At 39.1% G+C, this 21,811-nt stretch overlaps 1 protein-coding gene across 1 annotated transcript in view; it reads right to left on the minus strand.

Moving 5' to 3' along the window:
* The window catches only part of RFX4 (regulatory factor X4), a 99,789-nt gene that overhangs the window by 22,844 nt on the left and 55,134 nt on the right, over nucleotides 1-21,811 (minus strand). Inside the window, exons 9-15 of the mRNA XM_026117885.2 lie at nucleotides 19,384-19,484; nucleotides 17,502-17,560; nucleotides 15,815-15,959; nucleotides 12,330-12,424; nucleotides 10,761-10,878; nucleotides 3,172-3,291; nucleotides 1,692-1,853 (exon numbers count right to left, since the gene is read on the minus strand). Coding sequence (XP_025973670.2) covers nucleotides 1,692-1,853; nucleotides 3,172-3,291; nucleotides 10,761-10,878; nucleotides 12,330-12,424; nucleotides 15,815-15,959; nucleotides 17,502-17,560; nucleotides 19,384-19,484 — 800 coding nt within the window. The remainder of the gene's footprint in view (nucleotides 1-1,691; nucleotides 1,854-3,171; nucleotides 3,292-10,760; nucleotides 10,879-12,329; nucleotides 12,425-15,814; nucleotides 15,960-17,501; nucleotides 17,561-19,383; nucleotides 19,485-21,811) is intronic.

Below are 21,811 nucleotides of genomic sequence, written 5' to 3' on the forward strand. Positions count from 1 at the left end.
AAACAGGCTATTACTTAAATATGGAACAACTTTTGGGTTAATAGTTATCATAATCAGATAGATTTACAGTCTCTCCAGCCTAAACAGAAGTCCTTTAAGTCTCCATTTTTGTCTATGCCACACAGTAGGCTCTCTATGGACAGCACACAGTTAGCTACTTTTCAGTCTTCTGAGTAGAGTTCTGCATCATACGTAAGTTCTGACTATAAAATTACAACAATCCCATCTGGCCACAATGTTAACAGAGCAAGTTATTCACAAAATCAACATTTCAAGACTCAAAGATATGCACCACCTCCAGGTTGTTGTTTTTTTACGACAAAGTCACATGCTCACCTCCCATGTCTACGAATCACATAGCTCTTGTCTATCTGTTCAGGGGGTAATATCATCCTATTTCCCTCCTAAATATAGTATAGTCTCCAACAGTGAGAAAACCTTGATTTTCAATGCAAGAGCAAATGTTCTTAAATCTCTTTCCACCACAACTATGCCTTGTGCTTCCCTGTGGCACCTTTGAAAACATGAAAAATATCTGTCAGAAAGATTTATTAGTTCTTTGGCCGCTGCCATATTATCCAGTGCGGTAAATCATCACTTTTTGACATTCTTTCAAGAAGGTTTTGTAACTTTTCTAGTATATCATGAGAGTGATAGTTTCCACATTGTAATTACACACACATTTCACTGAAGAGCAGTAAAGCTAGAGTTCCAGTGCCTGGATGCCTTCTAAAAGTAATTTACATTTCTGCCTTTTTTTTCCATGAGTTATGAAAATACAGCCTTTTGATCATACGGATAGACGCTCCTCACCATATCCAAAAGGTAATGATTGACTTTTACATTAGGGTACGGAACAAAGTTGCCCAAACAACAACCTACTTGTGTGCATGCTTTTGTGCTTACTGTTCAGATAATCCTAGCCACGAACTGAGTATCTTTATGCACAAAATTTATTAATCAGGAGTTTTATGCAGCCTATTAGACTACAAGCTCATGAGTTGCCGTAATAGAGTATGCAACTGAAAACAGGCTTCAGACATCCATTTCCTAATCGCTAGCATTGAAAGATGAAAGTCTATCCACATCTAAACATTTGCAAGAGAAACTTGCACAGATATTTAAAGGTATTTGGGTCTCAGACATGTTGAAAAATGTCCAGTTCCCATTTTATCCACTGGGAACTAAGTGGTTCAGCACTTTGAAAACCTCACTAAACCTTAAAATACCCAGGCCATTTCCATGGAGTACATAAAATTTTCCAGAGAAACTGAGTCCACATTAAAGTCATTCAAGATGCTCAAAAGTGCTATATCTGTACATAATTATTTCAGTGCAGTGCTAGAAATATGAAAAATTGAACTGATTTTTAAAACCATTTAAAAATAAAGTGACAGCCCTGCTTCTCTGAAGTCCTCAGCAGCTGAAGAGATTCTGGTATGCTGAGGTCTGGAATCTACTGTTAGGCCTTTAGAGTCCAGACATCAGCTCCTTTTCCTGTTACGCTGCACACCATGTCTGGATAGAGTGAGAAAGTATAATTAATACTTTAAACAGATATCAGTTTGAGAAGGCTCCTCGTCTTTTGAAAACCAGCACATATTGTTCTCAGGCTTAATTTCAGGTAGCTGAAAGGAAAAGTCATCTTTTGATGAAAGAATACCAGATCCAGCTGCCGTTAGCCTGCCTACCTGTTGTAGTTGCTATGCCACCGTACTCTGGGGACTGATTGCTGACAGGCGAGGGGACAGAGGGCACTTCCACTGAGGTGGCAGATTTAGCTGGGGAGAACGGCACTGGGGAGGGAGTTGGAGGAGCTGGTTCACTCAGAATAATTTCTTCTCGTATTTCTGCTGCAAGTTGAGAGAGAAGTCACCAAAGAACATAGTTTAAGGTGGATTCAAGGAACACTCTGGAACTCAAAAAAAATTATGCAAGTAGTAAGTTCTGTACAGTGTATTTCTGTAAATGCATAGCAGGAATCATGCAAATCTTTGAAAGAAGGACTTCTATAACATGCAAACTATGATAATCTTCAGTGTCTTGTCATAACACCTCATAAAGGAAAGTGCTATTTTTCTTGTTTTACACATAGGAAACTGATGCACAGAGAGCTTAAGGCTTATATACCTCCAATATACTATTAGGTACCAAAAATTAAGAGTCCAGTAGGAGTCAGGCACTCCTACTCCTTCCAGAGACATTAGGAAGAAACAGGAATCTGAAGGGGATTCCAGCAGCCAATGGTGGTAACTGTTTCTCCTCACTGACTACAGAGGCTCACGCTCTGCATAGTTCTAGGCTCCTAAAGCTATGTAGAAAGTGCACGGGGATAAGCAACTTGTTTGTCAAAAACCCAAAAGGCTATGCCAAGACAACGAATTAAATCCAGGTCTCTCAACACCCAGAAGATAGTACCCTGATCACTGGAATGTTTTCTTCCCATAAATCTCCAGGGAGGCAAATGAAGTCACAGCTAAAATGAAGAGTAGAGCTTTCCAAAGCTCATACAGGGATTCAACTTGCCAAGATGGAAGATGCAGAGAAGAAGATCACTGAGGACTCCTCATTACAAGGGGGAGCCCTGAGCAGAGATACTAAAGGCAATCTCTGCTCGCTCCTGCTCTCTGGCAAGCCAGTGCAGAGTGAATGGAGCAGGACTGCAAATCTGTTTCTCTACTTGTACTCAGAACATAAGTGTATCAGAAATGAGAGCTTTCATTTTTGTCTTTGCTCACTTCTTCCATCTCTGCCTTTTATCTAGAGTGGTACAAATCCACTGATATCAGTGCATTTATTTAGTGTGAAATTAGCGTAAGAAAATCAAGAATCAAAACTGGGTCCACTAAAATGCAATGGTGGCTTAGTCAGATTAAGAGGTAAAAGGTTCAGTACAAACATCTCTTTCTAAAATACCAAGCATGTGCTTAGGCATGGTGTTCCAAACATCCAGAATTACATCATGAAGCAGTTAGGCCTCTTTCAGAATGTACTAACCAGGGAGGCTACCCTCACAAATGACTTATTTCAAATCATGATGGAACTGAAAACAACCTTTTGCTCCTGGGTAGGCCTCTCTGGGATAGTTGAGGATAAGGAAGTGCCCTTGCGTAGAAAAGAGTGAATCCAGTAGAATAAAATGACAAAAGATGAATAAAAGAACAAACTCACCTGTGCTTCCTTCTCCTTTCATTGCCCTCATTAGCTCATTAGCTCTCTCCTGACAATGGAGTGATTCTAGCAGGTACAATACGTAGTCATCAAACATCAAGTGAATAAGGTGAAAAGACCCTGGTAATAAAGTGAACAAACAAAAAAACCATTGACTGTCTCAATACACTCATTAAACTAATGATTACGGTATTCAACAAAACAGGCACCGAACAGCACTAGCTCCTATACAGTACTGCCACAGAAGTATGTCTCTTACTCAAGGCAACTCATTTGCCAATGACCAAGAACGAGGTCAAAGTAAATCTGGGGACAAACAGACTCTGTTTACTCCTGGACTTATACTGGCCTATATGAATGTGAGGTTCATCTTTCAGGAGCTGAAGTTATATCTCTGTGGCCCACTTCCTAAGAAAGTCTAAATGTTTAATCAAAACTCCCAGTACAAAATTGGCATTCTTGCATCCTGTGTCACTCGTTAAGCTAGAAGAGATGGTTTGAAAAAACAGGAAATGAAATGGAATAATATAAAATATGGTCCCCCACAAATATTTTGAATCTAATTGAATGGGTTATGGAGTCTTAAAATGAAAGTGTCAAAACCTTAAGCACTTCAGTGTTTCAAGCAGGAGTTCATTGGCAGAGTTCTGCTGAGGGGACCTTGTTCCACTGTTACAGAGCAAGGATATTTTCTTCCAACCTCTCTCTAGCAGTAACGTTACTGTTAGCAAGGACTGATGACTTTGTTAATCCGTGATAGAGATTGACTGTTCTTTCCAGTTTCACTGGAAAGAGAGCATTATGTGTGGTTAAGTGTAGTCTGAAGAATAAGGAGATGTCTCATTTATTATTTAGCAGAGAATCATATAAGTGGAATTAAATTACATATCTAGTAACGCAGACTACATGAGGATTAAATAAGGGTTCAGAATTATCATGGTTTAAGATGCAAATAGGCTGCCTAGCTGAGAGCTGAGACTAGATGGGGTTTTCTTCTCCTGCTCTAGCATTGAACATTTTAGACAATTACACCATCATGGGATTGTTTTGCTTTTATCTAAAGCATCAGATGTAAGTTTCTGTCAGAAGTAGAATCCAGAACCAGCCACCTTAGTGGCGTGCCCTGGTATGACATTTCTGAACTACTTGTGTCACTGGACAAAGAGATAAGAGACTAATCAAGAGCAAGGTAGAAACATCCTCCTAAATCTCCTGACGGCGCATCTCTAGTGCTGGACTGGAGGAGACATCTATTAGTTGCCATACATAGAGGCTTTGGCAGCAGCTGTGGGTGTCTTAAAGGGAAAGACTTGAGCCAAAGGTTTGGTCTGCCATACCTCTACTACGTTATCTTTTCCTAGTTACCAGTCTGAATCATACAAGCAGCAATAACATCAGGCCTGTTTCTGTGTTTATCTCTGAAGATGCCATGGATATCACCCCTTTCTTAAATACATGACAGGAATGTGACTGACTTAAGGGTCTAAAAAGGAAGAGTAAGGACAAAAAATGTGAGGTATGGAGTCAAAAATAACTTCAAAAACTAATAGTAAAAGCGATTGTATTGATAGCTATCTGCTACAAATCCTCAAGTTTTGAGTACAGATGGAGAACTTGCTAATGTTATTAGGAGGAAGGACTGGATGATGTTATGGACTAGAGTAATAGAAATGAAATGAAATTTAATAGTGTGCTGTAAGAAGTTCTGCCCTGAGAGACTTACAACAAGACTTTTTGCTGTAAGACAGAATTTCTTCAGCTGGAAGTAACAGAGTTGAGGGTAAAGTAGTTGATGGGTCTCTGATGCAACTGGCAGTGGATGTAGTTATATTTCTCTGCAGAAATGGAAGTATTAATACTATTGCACAAGGCACTGGTGAAACCTCACTTGGAATATTGCATATCACTCTGGTCACCCATGTTCAGGAAAGATTAGTACAAGCGGAAACTCATATGGAGAATAGTAGCAGGAGGATGTGGGGAATGAACAACAGATTTTAAATGACTTAAAGTGCTTGGCTGGTTTAATCTTGTAGAAGGGAAGTGAATTGCTTTCCATAATGTATAAAGAACGGAACATGTCAGGAACAGTGAAGAAATATTTGCCCTAGAGTACATATTGGTGCAAAAATAGATGCGTAAGAACAGGCCATAGATGCATGTCAGCTGAAAGTTAGAAGGAGCAAATCATCAGAGCTGAGACATGGCATAGTGTCCTCCTGAAAGGAATAATGTACATCTGTAGAGGAAGTCCAACTAGTTTCAAGATGGAGTGCCATCAGTTTGTGCAATAGACTCCATGACATAGAGTACCTGTAATAGCTGTAGACAGGGCTCAGTCACACAATGGCTTGTTGAAAAGCTCCTATGTTTATTTAGACTTGCATGGAATATTTAAAATGTGCTTGTGTAAGTCATTAGGTAACTCTGGCTAGTGCCAATGCAGCCACACAGTTATAAATAACAGCCAGCCCAGCAGCTGGGTTAAACCACAGAAAAATCACCAGCTGAGAATGAAGCAGAAACCAGCTACTCCCAGGCAAAAAAAAAAGAAAAAAAAAAAAAAAAAGCTTCATCCAGATGTGCTTCTTTTGAAATTTCATTACTACATTTTTGAGGAAAATACTTCTCTAGGAAAAAAGATACAACAAGTTTCAAATTCAATCAAATTTCATGATGATTGGTTTCTTCATGGGAAAGTTAGAGGTTACATTTATGTTGGGATACTAGTTTTTACCACAGCTAAGCCTAAGTACCCCTACTCCAGCTTCTCTGCTCATACTGCTGAAGGACAGAATAGTCATCTAAAAGGCCCTGTATCCCTATACAATCCTAGCTAGCAATTCAGCTTTCAAAGCAACTCAGAGCACACTCTTTCCTTTGTGACCTGGATGGTCTTTATGTTTCCCACTGGCTTCTGTCATCACTGGTAGGAGCTGAGCACACACACTGGCAGGAGAACACCTGCCTTTACAGTCTTGGGCAAGACAGCACAGAAGAAGGACACATATGATTGCAACACCTTTGCTATGAGGAGGAAATCTTTGGCTGTTGGTGAACTTGAAGTGCTCAGTTTTTCATCTGTGTTTTATGTTATCCTATGCAAATCAAAATGGGAATCAAAACAAATCCTCAGCCTTCCAAGGACAAATAGTGGAGATCTGCACTTAACCTTTGTAGAAATTTTGTTTTAGAAATTTTCTGGGCTAAAGATCTTGTTGAATAAAATCCTCTTACGTTCAGCAGCACTATAAAGACAGCAGAGCTGGTTGATCACCTTGTTACTAACCTAGAATTTCCAGATTTTTCAGTGGAAGATCTCTGTTTACTTCAGTGCAATTACTACTGATACACATTTCCAAGGCAAGAAAATCAAGCCTAAATACTTGGCTTATTGAATCTGCCAATCTTTGTGTGCTGGTCACAAGGTTCAGGATATTTGGTGTTTCCCATGAAACTCCTTGCTCAGCTTTCCTTTTAAAAAGGAATTAAAAGAAAGTTGATTGTGGTTTCACAAAATGTTTGAAACTGTGAACACTAAACACTAAAATGCTAGCAGGCAAATGACAAGAACCTAAGATTTGCTATTTTTAAAAAAGTCTTTGTTTTGGGGGGGTCTGATGCTTTATTTTGAAGCTGTGGGGTTGGCAATATTGAATGCATCATTTAAAAACACTCCAGTGCCTTTGTCACTCTTTTGAATTTCTCTCTTCCTCTCCTATTATTTCTCCCACTGTGTATTTTTAAACTCTGTATGGCGTGTTTGAGCCCAGAATTTGTATGAAAGACACTAGACAAACAAGTTGTTGGTGCTGAATGAATGCAATATTTTTACATTCTTAAATGAGTCAAATGAAATGTAAGCTATAGAGTGAAACCAATATCAGCACATGCATTTCAGCTACGTGGTGTATAGCTATTCAGCACAATGTACAACAGTTTATTCTGTGTTTGCAAGCTACTGTTTTTCACATGAAACTATGTTTAGTTCTTTCAAGTATATCTTTAAGTGCTGAAAAGGATCCAGCTGTGGCTGGTAAACCTTATACTCATTTAAGAAGAGGTAAAAAGTCATTTGAGAGATTGCAGTTACAATAATAAATGGCCATTTGGCTCTAATTTTCAGAAGGAGTTAACTGAAATCATGGCAATGATTACCCAGCTAATGTACAGTTAGTATCAGAAGCTATTAACAGACAGATACAGCAATTATGTGTCAGTAGCAAAGAACAGTGAGATCTCCAGATCTGGAGAAAATCGTGGAGCTTCTATTACTAATTAGTTAATTTTGTACACTGGATGCATTACCCAAACATTGCCACCAACTGTGCCTTTGATATGCATAGACAGGAAGGAGGGAGGGAGGGAGGCAGGGAGAGAGAAAAAGGAGGCCGGGGTGGGGGGGGGGAGAGGAGCTTTTTTCGGCCAGGGATTATTTCAACCTGACCGTGTCACCATGCTTAAAAGCCTTGCAGAATCAAATCTCTGTGCTAGCCAGTCCAATGCCAGATATTGCAACTTCCTGTAATCAAATTTCCATATCACATATCTCAAAGATAAAGCTGTACTCTCCTGCACATAGTAAAGATTGCAGCATTTAACACATGATTTCACTTTTTTAAAAAAATAACACTGTCAGCATCTGGTTCTGTTTATTGCTTGAAGTGGAAAAAATCAGTAAAAATCAGTCTACTGAGCCAGTTTCCAAATGTAGTAAAAAAGCAGAACTTTTTACCTAAGATAAGAACAAAAATACAGAGATGCCAGTATTTAAAATAGTAAATCAGTGCCTTTTTTTTCCTCTCTATAGAACTCATTAAAATGCATATGTTATTGTAAAAAGCTACAAGGAACTGTTAAATTAAGTGCAGAGGAGCTTCTGACTTCTAGCTCTGCTCTGTTTATGTTCACTGGTTACTCTTTTGGAACTTGCACAGCTCTGCTTTAGGAACAATGTGTAAAATGGCCTTACAGTGAAAGTACTATAGCATTACTACAAGAGATTATAGTTTTGGCTTTGTTGCTAAATTACCTTTGGGCCATTTTTGGAGACACAAGATAAGGATAGTCCAGGCATTGCTCTGCTAGGATGAGGATATGGTTTTGGTACTATTCTCACCTCTGAAAGCCAGAAGGCTCAGAGCTTCCGCTGTCTCCAGTGGACTTGCAGAATTGTACCTGGAGCAGAGGAAACTCCGCTCTGTATAAATAACTGGTAGAATAGGGACAGAACCAATGCTTGTCACCTCCCGGGGTGAACTCCAGCTAGCAGGCTTCACACCACTGCAGCTCAACACACTGTTAAGCGTTTTGTACAACGCAAAACTGCTTCAACAGAAGAGACAAGAAAACCCTCCCACAGAACAAATCCTCTAGGTCTTTGGTTGGAAACCTTGCTTTGGCGGTGATTAACACTAATTCAAGATTCTGCTGAAGCAGCTAATTGTGGCCTAAGCACAAAAATATGGCAAAGATGCAAAAACATGCTCTTTGGTTTTACTTTTTAAAAATAAACAAAGGTTTTTGAATGGATTAAAATCCTAAAACTACCGCAGCTTCACCCTGGCCCACAACAATTTTTTTTCACTCTTGCTTTGACTACCAAATTGAAAAGCAGTTACTGACCCGGTCCTAATTATAACACCAAATACCCATGAAAAACACATCAGCTATGGCCAGTGCATTCGTTCCCAATATGGTTGCGTGTAAACATATCAAATTCATGTTCAAAGGTGTGTGTCTGTATAAGAAGGAGAATCATGCATCTGTACACACAGAAACACAAACATTTGTACGAACACAGAAAAGACAAACAGCTACAAACTGAGATGAACAGCTGAAGTTCTCAAAAATGAGAAATGTAAGAGTCAAGTTTATAACAAAGACAACATGCAAGTTATTTCGCAGATCTGATGTGTTATACCATAGTGGGTTCCAAACTCTTGAACCTATGAATAATTCTCAACATTCACATTTGACTATCTGGTAAATTCATAAATGTTTTCATTAATAAATAAAATCACAGCTGATGATAACTACAAAGACCTTCCAGACAGCTGGTGGTCTAATAAGTAATTTGGGAATCCCTGACTGAGTAAAGATATTTTGATGTCTGATGGTTTGAAACAGAGAATGTTTGATTAGGTTACCTATATATCCTAAACAGGAATAAAAATAATGCTGTAATGTGCATCTCAGTGGAAAAAATATATCCTCAGTGACCCTTTAATGTCAGCATTTCATGACTTTAACAGTGTAACCTCAACACTATACTAATGCAGCATGGTTTTTCATTTGTTGGCTGCTGGTGTATTTTCCACATCGGGATTATGTCTGCAGAGAGCAGTATAGCAACCCAAAGTGTTGGAACACAAAATTCAGCATTTGTTCAACACTTATGCAAAGAGGTTTTTGAACATGGGGAAGTGTACTATGTTGAGCAGTATCAGCTACTCTTATGCCCATAACAAAAGAAAAGTTGCAGTGACTCAAGGAGAAAATGAGTCTCAAAGGGGATTGGAAATAGATGTGATCAGGATATTGGTGCTGAAAACACAATCTAGCAGATAGAAATTGTGATCATCTTGGGGATGTTTACTATCCTGATGTCTAATGGTGATTCACTAACACCTGCTTGGAAAACTCTTAACAATGGGAAAGCCAGGAAAAGCAGTTCCAGATCAAAATATAAATAAAGATTCTATTATGAGTGCCTATCTCTCATAGTATCTGAATACTAATAGCATAAAGCACATTGAAGCTCAGCTGGCAGAAAACCTTGCAGTTGTTTAGTGCAGTGCTTTCATAATTTCATTTGTTATTAATCTTCTAATAGCATATCCTGACAAATGCGCATTTATAAAAAACATCCCTCATGAGAAACCTAGTCCCAAGCGACTGTGAGTGCTCGCACTCATGACACAATAATCCATTTTCAATCATCTCTGCTTTTAACTGATTTTAACCTGGCCCTCCAAATGAACTGTTTGCATCCCAGGATTCAAGGCAAAGCCCCTTTTGAAACCATGTAGAAAAGCAGCATGCATTTTCATTAAAAAAGTAAATGTCTATCTTTCCACTCTGACTGAATTCTAATAGAACGGAAAGGGATTTGCCTGGGGTATAGAAACACATTCAGTTTGCAAAGACTGGTTTAAAATGCTAAGTTCCTTAAAAGCAGAGCTGGCAAAATGGCTCACTGGAGAGCTTTTCATCCACTTTAGTACAAAGTCATCTGCCTCAGTGTAACATGTGGTCATGGTGGTTTGGGTAACCTGGCTGACTTTGCACTGAAGTGTGCTAGGGAATGCTCCCATACTGACTCCTCCAGCTGACCTGTGACTGATTACTCCAGCTACTGGCTGACAACAAACAGAAGGAAATAGTAGTGTTTTCAGCTCTTCCAACTAGATCTGGAAGAAAGACATCCATCTGAGAGTTATTTGCAAATGTCAGTAGCCTCAACTAAATTTTTAATAGAACCCTGGACATATGAAAACAGGTATGTTTTCACTTTAACTGTACATTATAAGCCAGGATATAGAATTTTTCAACAGTGCTATACAATTATTTCAACAAAATGAAAGTACCAAAGCTGGGTGCACTGTGCAAAGTCATGTCCCGAATCACTCGAGTGCCAAAACAGGACCACATCAGGAGGAACTGCTGAGCTACTTTCTTCAAAGAGCCTTGTCTCTTGGCAGCTACCTGCAAGAAAACAGATATATCTGACATGGAGAAACTTTTATTTCCACTGCCTGGTACAGCTGAACGATGCATGTATTTGTCCCTCCCTTTTTTTTTTAAACTGGAAAACTACTTACCATTAACTTTACATTAAAATAAACACTAAAAATTCAGAAAAACATACACAGAAAGCTACCTTATTACTATATACAACCTTCGGAAAGAGGAAACTCTTGAGTATTATTCAACACCAAGACAGAATTTCCTTTATAAATGATGAAAGGATTTATTAGACTGCAAAAAATTGCTCTGGTCTTCATCTTAACCTAAATTTATTTCATGATGATTCCTAGACAAGGAATAAACAGTGCTTGATTTACACTGAAAACCTATATTAATATTTCAATTAAAGTTTACTACTGAAAATAATTGTTCCTTCACGTCTTTGTTTTTGTAAATTCACATAATCATTTTACTAGCAAAACTACTTCCCAGAAAGGAAGGCATTAACTCTTCAAACTTTATTTTCTATAGTCGTATTTGAGTTAAAGAATTAGATTTACGCAATCGGCTAATAAAATCCATGCCAAGTTCTTCCTGAAAAAATAACAGTTATGGTCTGAATTTCAAACTGCATTTCACTAACTAAAAGAAAAGTTCCCCAAAAGAATCAAAATATCTCAAGTAATCCAGGGAAATGTCTGCTGTTTTTTCCATGAATGTTTTGCAGCAGAGAAAGATGCAGCATGTTTACATATGTGTATATTTTACTTACTAGCTCTAACAATGAAATCTGGAATAATGAGTTGAAATTTTCTAATAGAACATCCTAATACAAAGTAGAGTTAACGACAGACATTAAAATAGTCGATCATATAATAACATATCCTGTGTAACATTATGGTGATGCCTGAATAACTTTGAAAATATTTTTTAATAATTTGTCAGTAAGTTTCCAGACCCAGTGAAGTTAAAATAAAATATAAGTCCTTGGTATCCCAAATCAATTCAAAAGCCAACCTAACTGTATCCTTGTCTGAATGGTAAAGTAGACAATTTGTCTTCATACTTGAATGTATAAAAATGAATTAGCTGGCCTAAATATCCTCTTCTTTAAAATCTCAAACAGACAGGCGAGGTTATCATCTCCATTTGCACTACATAATTAGGATGACTTTGAATCAACTCTCTCTCCATACCCTTGAAATATTGATTGGGTTGGAAACCTTAAGTCTGTCCCATTCTTGAATATCATCTTTTAGAATGGAATAGACAAGCACAAAGCCCTAAACGTGAACTGTCTGCATACTGAGCATGAAAGCTAGTGACATTTTGCCCACTGCCACTTTACTCTTACCCATTACCAATGCATGGCTTTTTTTTTTTTCTCTCCATTTCTACTAAAAACCTTTGACCTGAATAAAGCTCATACTGCACATCAGTGACTCAGGTCCTAACTCCCATTTACCAACCTTCACAACACATCTGTCCACCATGGAATCCAGCCACTCGATGTACGACTCAATGGGGGACTGCTCCTCCAGAAGGTGATCAAACTCCTGATACACTGGCAAACAAAGAAAAACACCCCACCTCAGTGCTTGGATTCCATTTAGAACAAGAGAGAAACAAATCACAAAAAGCCATCAATAACTTCTCACAGATTTGCTATACTTATTATAATGAATTGCTTAGCTGTAACAAATGCATCTTCCTTGGTGCTGACCCAATTACTTTACTTGGTCTCCACCTTGCTTTTACTGAAAGTGATGGAGCCACTGGAAATGGTATTTTAGTAGGAGCAAAATCAGGACCTATTGTTTAAAATTCACCTTTTAGTTCAAGTTTCAACTGTCCATGATGCCTGGAAGTGAAATGTTAATGGTGTTCTCTACGAAGAGTGCGAAGCCAGGCCTTGACCTTGGTGATGAAAAAAGGTCAGGCATGAAATTGATTTAGAAATGCATAAAGAATCCTTTAAGCACCAAGTGGATGAGTATTGTTGATAAGCTCTCATCTGTATAGTGCTTTAGTTGCAAAAACTGCTGCAAATCATCTATTTGTGGTGCCCGAACCACAAATACAAATAAAGATTTCCTGTAAACTTCTACTTCTTTAAAATAAATTGCTACAAATGCACAAATGCTATAATGAATTTATCAAGAAGAATTTCAAAAGGCAACCTGAATACTTTTTAACCTCTCTGAAGTACACAGATACATATTTTAATACCGAAGGTAAAAAGAATTAAGTCATTCAACTGCAGCTCTTAAAACTTCAAGTCTCTAGTTTATTTATGAGAATCAGCAACTGGAAGACAAAGAATCATGTGCTTTGACGTCTTGAGAAACTGTTCCTCAACTCAGCTAAAATAAATAGCCCAGCAAGTCAAGACAAAAGATACTTTCTACCTGCTGTGTCACAGGATGATCTGAGTGCGCTATGCATTTCCATTTATGCTTAATTATAAATAACAGGAGGAGGAATTTCCCATCATAGGAAGTAGAGAGTGGGGGTGGTAGAGGAGGCAAAGCATAGAGAGGTAGTAGCCAGAGAAGTGAGCCACAGAGACTGGCCAAGAACAATGCAAAGGACAAGCTCCTTGGGCTCTGCATTGGGCAATAGCATCCCAAAACAAATCAGCAAGCTGGGCAGGAATGCATTTGCTTTGCACTTGACTGTAACTTTGTTTATCTTAGGCTTGGAAAGGCTGGATGGTCAGAAATGTTATTCAGGGAAGAAGGGAAATAGGGGTGTTTGCTCCCCACTTATCTTTTTTGGTTGTTGTTTTCATGAATGGGCAACCTCACTTTACTCAGGATAGGATCTAAGAGAAATCCAGAACATTGTCTCCTTGCTTGAGTATTCAGCTGGACATAAACTGCCTGATACCACAGATGCAGTAATTCACATGCTGTGCAAAGAGGGGAGCAGGAGCGGAAAAACAGATCAGTTGCCTGATTTGCTGCTGCAACAGTGCAATTGTGTACAAGCCGCTGTTTGAGAAGAGTAACTGTTTAGCCCTAAGTGACTGCTACAAATACCTTAACAGGACTTGAGAAAGGGGGAATAGAGAAATATCATGTCAGAGACAGCTACCACATCAAAACAGAAAAGAGCTGCTCTCCTACCCAGTGGTTTTTCTCTTTCTCTCTAATCTTGCCTGTAGGAAACCTATTTTTTCAGTTATAGTAGCTGGAAATTGTATGTTCTTAGTTAACAATACTGAGAATGTTAGACCAGGTCTTACTTCCATGTCACATGAGCCATGTGGAACTTGACCTTTGAAAAAATCTCTGGCCAAGTAGAATATACCTCAACAATGGGGGGAAAAAAATCCAAGATCCAGAATAATCCCTATCCATATCTGCATATCTCAGTGGAATCCAATTCATGCTAAACATTCATACTACGGCAGCATTTTCTGGATGCTTCTCTCTCTCTCCCAGTTGGAAAATAGGAGCCTACCACATGGAAAAACATGTGCCTAAATCTGTCTGCATTTGGGGAAATTCCATTTGATTTGATGACACTTAAGTTTGTATTTAAAAACTTAGTACATAAATAAAAAGCTTTCCTGAACGATGTATTGTTTCTAAACATGAGCCAAAACTGCTGCTGCAACTGGAGATCACAGCTTTGAGAGCTGGTTGTTTTTTTGGCCAGTGGGAGGATGCTGGGTAGATACTGAGGACAGAACAGGCTCCAGAAGTTTCTGGGCTCTAGTCTCACTATATTCTACCTCCCCTGCTGCCACGTCAAGGTTCCTTCTGCTCCGAAGGGGAGAGCACCATGTCAGGAAGTGAATGAAGGGATGGGAAGGAGAGGCAAGAGTACCAAGCAGCACTGTACTGGCAAGTGGAGCCAAGATAGCGAGGCCAATCCCTCAACTGGGGAGAAGCTTTCTAGTGTTAATGTGGAGAGACAAAAGGTGTGTGGGAGAAGAGCCAACGTCAACCTTCTGGGCCCAGTGTGCATGTGAAAGTGCCACCCCTCCTCTTCCCAGCCTCACACCAAATCAGTTACTCTGCTAGCAAACCTATCCTTGCAGAGCTCCCACAAGTGGTTGCCCTGGCTGCTCCCCATTAAGGTTGGTTTTGGATAAAAGAGATCTGTCTCAGAAGAGAGATGGCAATAAAACAGGTGGGTTCACAGGGGACGGAGGTTATGAATGACGCCAAAGACAAAGCCAGTAATCTCTGGGGCCTCAGAGGGACAAACTCAGTGTGCTTAGGGTTACACCTAAGCTTGTGACCACTCACTGGACAATGAAGGTTATATTTTACATTTAAAACAGAAGGTCTTTCACTCTAGAACCAAATTGCCAACATCTCCAAAGTCACTTTTCAATTCATGCCCTTTAATATACTAAGCAGAATCTAAATTAGCCAATAAGCTTGCTCAATATGCAACTTGTATTTACTCATAAAAGATCAGGGTGAAAACTTCATCCCAACAAATTATCTTGTTTATGAAAGTACTGTGTAAAACAAAGCTTTTTACAAATAAGTTTACAAGGCTCTCAAATACACAATGACTTTGTTTTCAAAGCCATTCAAAAGACAACTCTCCTGCAGCAATTCTGCAGCAGGGTAGACTGGACTCTATCAGATTCAGTGGTTCAGGTGTAGATTTAGTCTGCCTAAGTCCATGGAAGAACTGCCCCCTGAATTTTGGTGCAAGTTCTCGCCTTTTTCAGATAACAGAAAGAAACTCTTTAATGGAAAAGCACACACTTCTATGCCTTAAAACATAAGAACCTGAGAAGGCTTTGCCTTAAATTTTGATAAATGTCTCTGTATTTATCTTAAGTCTCTACTGTTGCAATTTCTTTTAACAGTTGCATTTCTTTACTGCAAAACAGTGGCTACAGAACTGAGCAGTGTTACTTTCACTGAGCTTTGTTTGCAACAGGAAGCCAAGTTCACCTGGCATTATCTGAGAGTTCTGCTCTTACATTGTATAATGAGCTTTCTGTGTTCCTCCCGTGAGTCCTCCATCGTATAGAGGGTTTGTTTGGTAATGCTATTCAGATCCACATTCCTCCAGTCCTCCAGCATTTGGAACGTGATGTCTGCACTGTGGATCACCGTTCTTGATGCCTGTAATCCAATCCAATCTATTCATTAGTTCATGGCTTATTAGATTAAAAAATAGGCTTTATCCCCTTTTCCACTTCCTTAGCTAGGCTCACTAAGTTGATTCTCCTTATGGACCCCCACCCACCACCCTGATCTCTTATGGAAGTTACAGGGGCCTGCAAGTCATTTTGCCCGTGCTATTCAGCTGCAAGTCTTTGGTTCCCACCCACCACAAACTCAGATGGGCACCCCTAATCTAGTTGTTCTGTTGCTAGACTCCTCAACATACAAGACTTCTGTTGGCTTTGTTGGCCAGCTTCAGTCCAAAACGAAAAGCAGCAAGAAAAAACAAGCCAAAACCAAATAAACCCCTCACATGTTTGCAGTCTCCCCTCTCCCAAACTCTCATTCTTCCCTCAACCACATGAAAAGGCTCAAGTTCATTTGCCTCTGCAGCAGCATCTGCTTCTTGGCTAGTTGAGACAAGAACCTGCTACCGATAAGGGTAAGATGGTCTGAGAAGAAAGGAAGTGGTGCAAGGTCATAGCCATGTAACACACACCAGCTCCCTCTAAGTTAAGCAGAGGTGATAATCCACAGTAAGGTTATCAGCTTCCCCAAGGAAATGATGCATTTGAAGAGTCCTTCATGTCAGTAAACTGCTGGATTCCAGGCCTGATGCAGAAGGCTGTGGCCTTTGTATGAATGACCCTGATTTCCTCTGAATACCTACGGACTTCCCAAGTTCAGTGGTGATCCATCAGGTAGCACTGGCATCTCTGCCTCCACCGCTAAAATAATGGAGGAATAAACCTACAAAGGAGTCTGTGCAGGAGTATTTTTTTTTCCAAAGCCTTTTCCTGTGGGCTTTTCTACTTTCAGGGTTAACCTGGGGTGTTGGATATACTTTTGAAAAGTGGAGCTTTCAGTATGATTGGGAAAACAAATTGTCTGAACAGATACATGGGTGAAACCTCATTGAAATCAGTGGAGCATTCCATTTTTATACTGTACAAAATATGGCCTCATGAATTTTTCATAGGTAATTGTGATCTAAACTAACTGGTGAAAAATGAATACTTCAGAGTAGTTTTGATATGCACTTGCTATGGTTGCATATTTCTGTTCAAAATCCCAGCAATTCAAACCTTTAGCTTTTTACTGATTTTCATTTGATTTATAACATACAATTAGTCCTGTATTATTTTGTCAGGCATGTAGAAAGTTTTCTTGTTTTGCAATGGGCCTGATCCAAACCCCACTGAAATCAGTGGAACATCTCTTGTTTATTTCAATGAAATGAACCATCTCCTTGGATCAAATCCTCATTTGTTTCGTAAAAGTTCCCCATAAAATTTAATTATCAGAGAGTGACAGATATCTAGCAAGGCATTTTGCTAATTACTTTTTGATTTTTGTAAGGATGGTCATAATGAATACTGAAGACAAACTGTTAACATAATCTCTTCCACTCTGGGTAAATTTCAGCCTGCCAATGTATCAAAATCTTTGAAAAGACAGTAAAAATGGTATTCGGTAAACATGGGTAACTGAAATGTTTACCTGGCAGAGATGATTTAGTGATGTTTGACGCCGGAGAATTTGTGAGAATCTTCTGGACACTGCAGGAAAGAAGAATTACATATTTATACACTGCACTAAATAAAGAAAAATATTTCTCAAAATACTATGTTAAAAACAGAATCAAAAAAGTGCATCAAATGTCCTATATTATGGTCATATGCAATTATGCCTACATACAATTCATACAAATAGCCCAGTTTTAACTTAACTTAAACTTAGACCTAAAATCTTAAATCTGGATTCTCAATCAGTATTTCAAATACATATTAGAAGTGATGATTTATAGATGCTGTAAATAACAAGATGACAAGAGAAATGTAGAGGACAATGGAAGAGCTTGGCTTGTTTAGCATAGAAAATTTTCTCTTGATACACAAAGAGACTAAAGACCAGAAAGACAGAACTATTTAAGTGAAAGAAAAATGTTGGTGCAAGAACAAAAGGGCATAAGATAATGATAAATACATTAGGTATGGAAATTAGAAAAGGTTCCTAAGTCTTAATGGAAACAGGTTTTGGAGGAATCTTCTGACTGGACTAGTAAGAGCTAAAATCTGTAACCGTTTCCAGTGGAGTTTGACCACAGTTTCTGAAAGAGGCTATGTGCTGCAATAACATGCTGTGGAGTAAGAGGTGCTAGAGTCAGTAGCCCATGAGGTAGTTGCCGGTCCTCTGTTCCTATTTTAGCCCTTCCAATGGGATATGGGCTTTCAAAATGTTTTATTGTGCATCTTTTGTCTGAAATCTGGGATTCAAAACTGTGAACATGACCAAAGCTTGCAGTTACTCCTGTCAGTACTTCCATTGGCTGTGCACAGTATCACAAATGCTAATCAGGAGGAAACAATTGCAGAAGTGGCAAAGACTTGGGTATATGCTGGGAGGCACTCAAGTTTACCCTCATACTAAAATCACCAAAGTCTTGCAGATCTGTCCAAACAGGCCTTAGATACAGCCACAGAGTAGGTATTCCCACTGTACTGTACATGGAGGCAGTTAAAGAGTATATTTTAAGAATGACTAGAAAGTGTTGTGTGTGTCTCTGTCTCTTTCTCTCCGTCTCTCTCTCTCTGTCTCTCCTTATATGATCAGAAGAGATTTTACTGTTGCAGATTCTTGATATTTCTAAACTGAAAGAGATGTGATAAAACATATTTTCAGGTCTGACTTTCTATAACTTTTTAAATAAATTAGTAAATAACAAAAAAGCCCTGAAATTAGTTATTCTAATTTACATCCTGAGTGTTCTCAGTAAAATATACTCCTAATTTTCCATGCTGATCAAAACAGTTAATCCTTCTCCTAAATTAGTTTTTTTTTTTTCTTTTAACTTTGTGGTGTGGAATTTAGTGCTCATGAAAGGCAAAGAATTGAGAGCCGTGAAATAAAGCAGGCTTTATCAATAGGTGATGTGCACTGCAGGCATCTACAAAGCACATCTGAAAAGGACTAGTGCCCTTTCCTGTGGTGACAGGGTAATTTGATCTCCTTCATTTTTAACTCTGGCACTTTTTTGAGCAAGGGCCTCAAGCTGTATTCAGATTGTGCTAGCCTAAAGGTTTGTTTAATAATTTCCTTTGCCTAATATCATCCCTAATGTTTGCTTACTATCAACAAAATTAATTTCTTATCGGAATCCACAAGAAAGGAAAAGCAATTCTTCTCACTTTGGAGTGGTGCCTCATTTCACTAAATGAAATTGCTTCTCATGAGCAAGTGGAGATTGCAAGTGAATACAAGATTTATAATGCTGGTGGTTTTTATTTCTTAAAAGAACGCTAGCCTCACTTCCAATTAATTTGTAATCAATAAACACTCCCTTCTTCTTAAGTTAATAGGAAAGAGACTGGACAATACATACATTCAAATTTGATATTTCGTAGGTTTTCCGGCAGGTCATGGAGGGCTACTTTCAGCCATTCATCCAGTTGCTTTGCAAACTTTCGGATCACCTGAGTCAAACTGATAAAATAAATCACTACATCAGAACATGTTTACTTGGTGCTTTATAGTATAACACCCATGAACATGTAAGGCCTGTGGGTCAGTCAGCATTTGCAACTCACTGTTATGCATGGTTGTTAACCGATTTTGGCCTGTAGGTATGAAGAAAAACTTCTGAAAATGTTTGCAGGAAAAGGTTAAAAAACAACATGTTCAAAAGCTCACACAGAATGAAAATCTCAGTATTGCACTGCATTGGTAGTTATAACTGGTGATTTTAGCTTGAAATAAAATAATTTCCACTCTGTTCAAAAATGACAACATAAAATCACACCTCTTTAAGGAATACAAGAGATCAAACTTTGGATTTCAGCTCAGCTGTGCCCACATTTATACAGATACAGACAGGGTCATGCAAGTGAAGCAGTAACTAACTATGTGGCAGGCTGGAGCCAGTGAGTGGGTGGTGGTGATGGGAAGGAATTTCCAGGCCAAGCCCACGCAGGTCAGGGAAGTGGGGAGTGCAGCAGGACCCGGCTGCTTAGCTCTGCACGGGACAGGAGATTCCCCAGCCAAATGAGGTTTCCCTCTTCCACCTTACTACCTTTTCCCAGATGGCCCCAGCATTTTCTGCTCCCATGCTAAACTTGGTAGGCAGTTCATTCTGCCCCTCTTCTTGGGACTGCTTGGCATAAAATGGCAGTTTTCAAGAAAGGTTGCAGTGTGTGCTGGAGGGGAGTTTAACGGTTGGTTCTGCCAGACTGAACTGCACTGTCTCTAGCACTACTCTGCATAAACAAGGGAAGGAGAGAAGAGATACAAGAAACTTTTCCTCTTTCAGCCAGGCAGCTTTTCCTGTTTGTACTCCTAACGCACACTGCACTGAGAACAGACCTGAAAAAACAAATGCGGCCATAGGCCTGCTCTTCTCCACACTGGCACCTAACTGCACAGGGGATGGATGAGAACTACTGCACCCATCAGAAAGTGGCTTTTTGAGCCAGCCAACATTTGTTCCCAGGAAGTCCCTCTGAGGATTCTGGCTGAGTCAGCAAGATTTCCTGCAGGAGCTTCCATTGCAGTGAGACCCTTCTTCACCCCCTCCAGTGCAGGCTATGGCTTAATAGCCACAATCTGGCCCTTTATATGCATTACAAAAGTCTATATTCACACTCAAGTCTCTCCTTATTTGCTATGAAAGAACTAAGCAGCTTGAGAAAAGGACTGCTGTTCTGTTTAATCCTTCCAATGAAATAGATTTTTGGGGGTGAGGGGCGAAGCCTGTAAAAATTTACATGTGTTATCAAGGAAAACTCGTGCTTATAACATGTTTCCTGTGGAAAAAATACTTTGCCTGTACTTCAGCAGTCATATAGGTACATGGTGCTTACCAGTTTATGAGAGCAGAACAACATCCTGAAAACATCTGCTGTAATTAGATTCTTTAAAATCTTGGGGGCCAAATGCACAGCACTATCAATAAACTCTTAGAGCAATATTCTTAAATTATTTGGCTGCAGGAAAGCATCAGTTGAATAATTCTAAATGTGAACACATATATTTAGAAAAAGACAGTTTCTCGATGCTCATAAGAGGAAGCTCAAAGAGGGGAAAAGGTTGAATGCACTCTGTGATTACACTTTTTGCTGTGAACTGTTGATCTCTGCCCTGCTTTACCTGTATAAACAAGACTCCTTGGACTCAGATGAGATCCAGGTAGGAAGAGAACAGCTGAGATCTACCATGTGGATTGGTAAAGAGAATTTAGCTTTAAAACAAAGGAGTATCTAAGGGCAAACACTGTCTAACATGAATTAAGTGATCCTACAATAAGCAGAATTTAAATTAATCCAAATTGTCTGAGGCTTCACAAGTATAATCTTCATGTTTTCTACTCCTGGCAAGCAGAGTAACAATTAGGATCCAAGAGTGTAAACAGAGACAAATGCTTTGATTGCGGTTCCCAAATATGTATCTGAGTATTTACATACAGAGCAGCCAGGACAGCTCCTCTTTGTCACTGTGATTCAGAATGCTGTAATGTTACTGTGCCAGACTAGCAGAAAAGTGTCTGAAATTTTCAAAAGACAGAGGACTGGCATTCTGCAGCCTGCAGATTTCTGACATTCCCTGAAAGTTGGGACATGACCATCTGTTTAATGTTAATAAATGAAGGAGGAGGCAATATCTTTTATCACACAAAAAGGTCAAATTTTTCACAACACAAGTCCTATCAAAATCCAAACATTTCTTCAGAAATACATCAGCTCTTCAACTCCTTTGAACTGACTGTGATTTAAACTCAGGAAACAGGGTGGCAGCAAGCAGTTTCTGAGAACTGGTGC

Source organism: Dromaius novaehollandiae, chromosome 1 (assembly GCF_036370855.1).
Source record: "Dromaius novaehollandiae isolate bDroNov1 chromosome 1, bDroNov1.hap1, whole genome shotgun sequence".
In the NCBI taxonomy this organism is placed as follows: Eukaryota; Metazoa; Chordata; class Aves; order Casuariiformes; family Dromaiidae; genus Dromaius; species Dromaius novaehollandiae.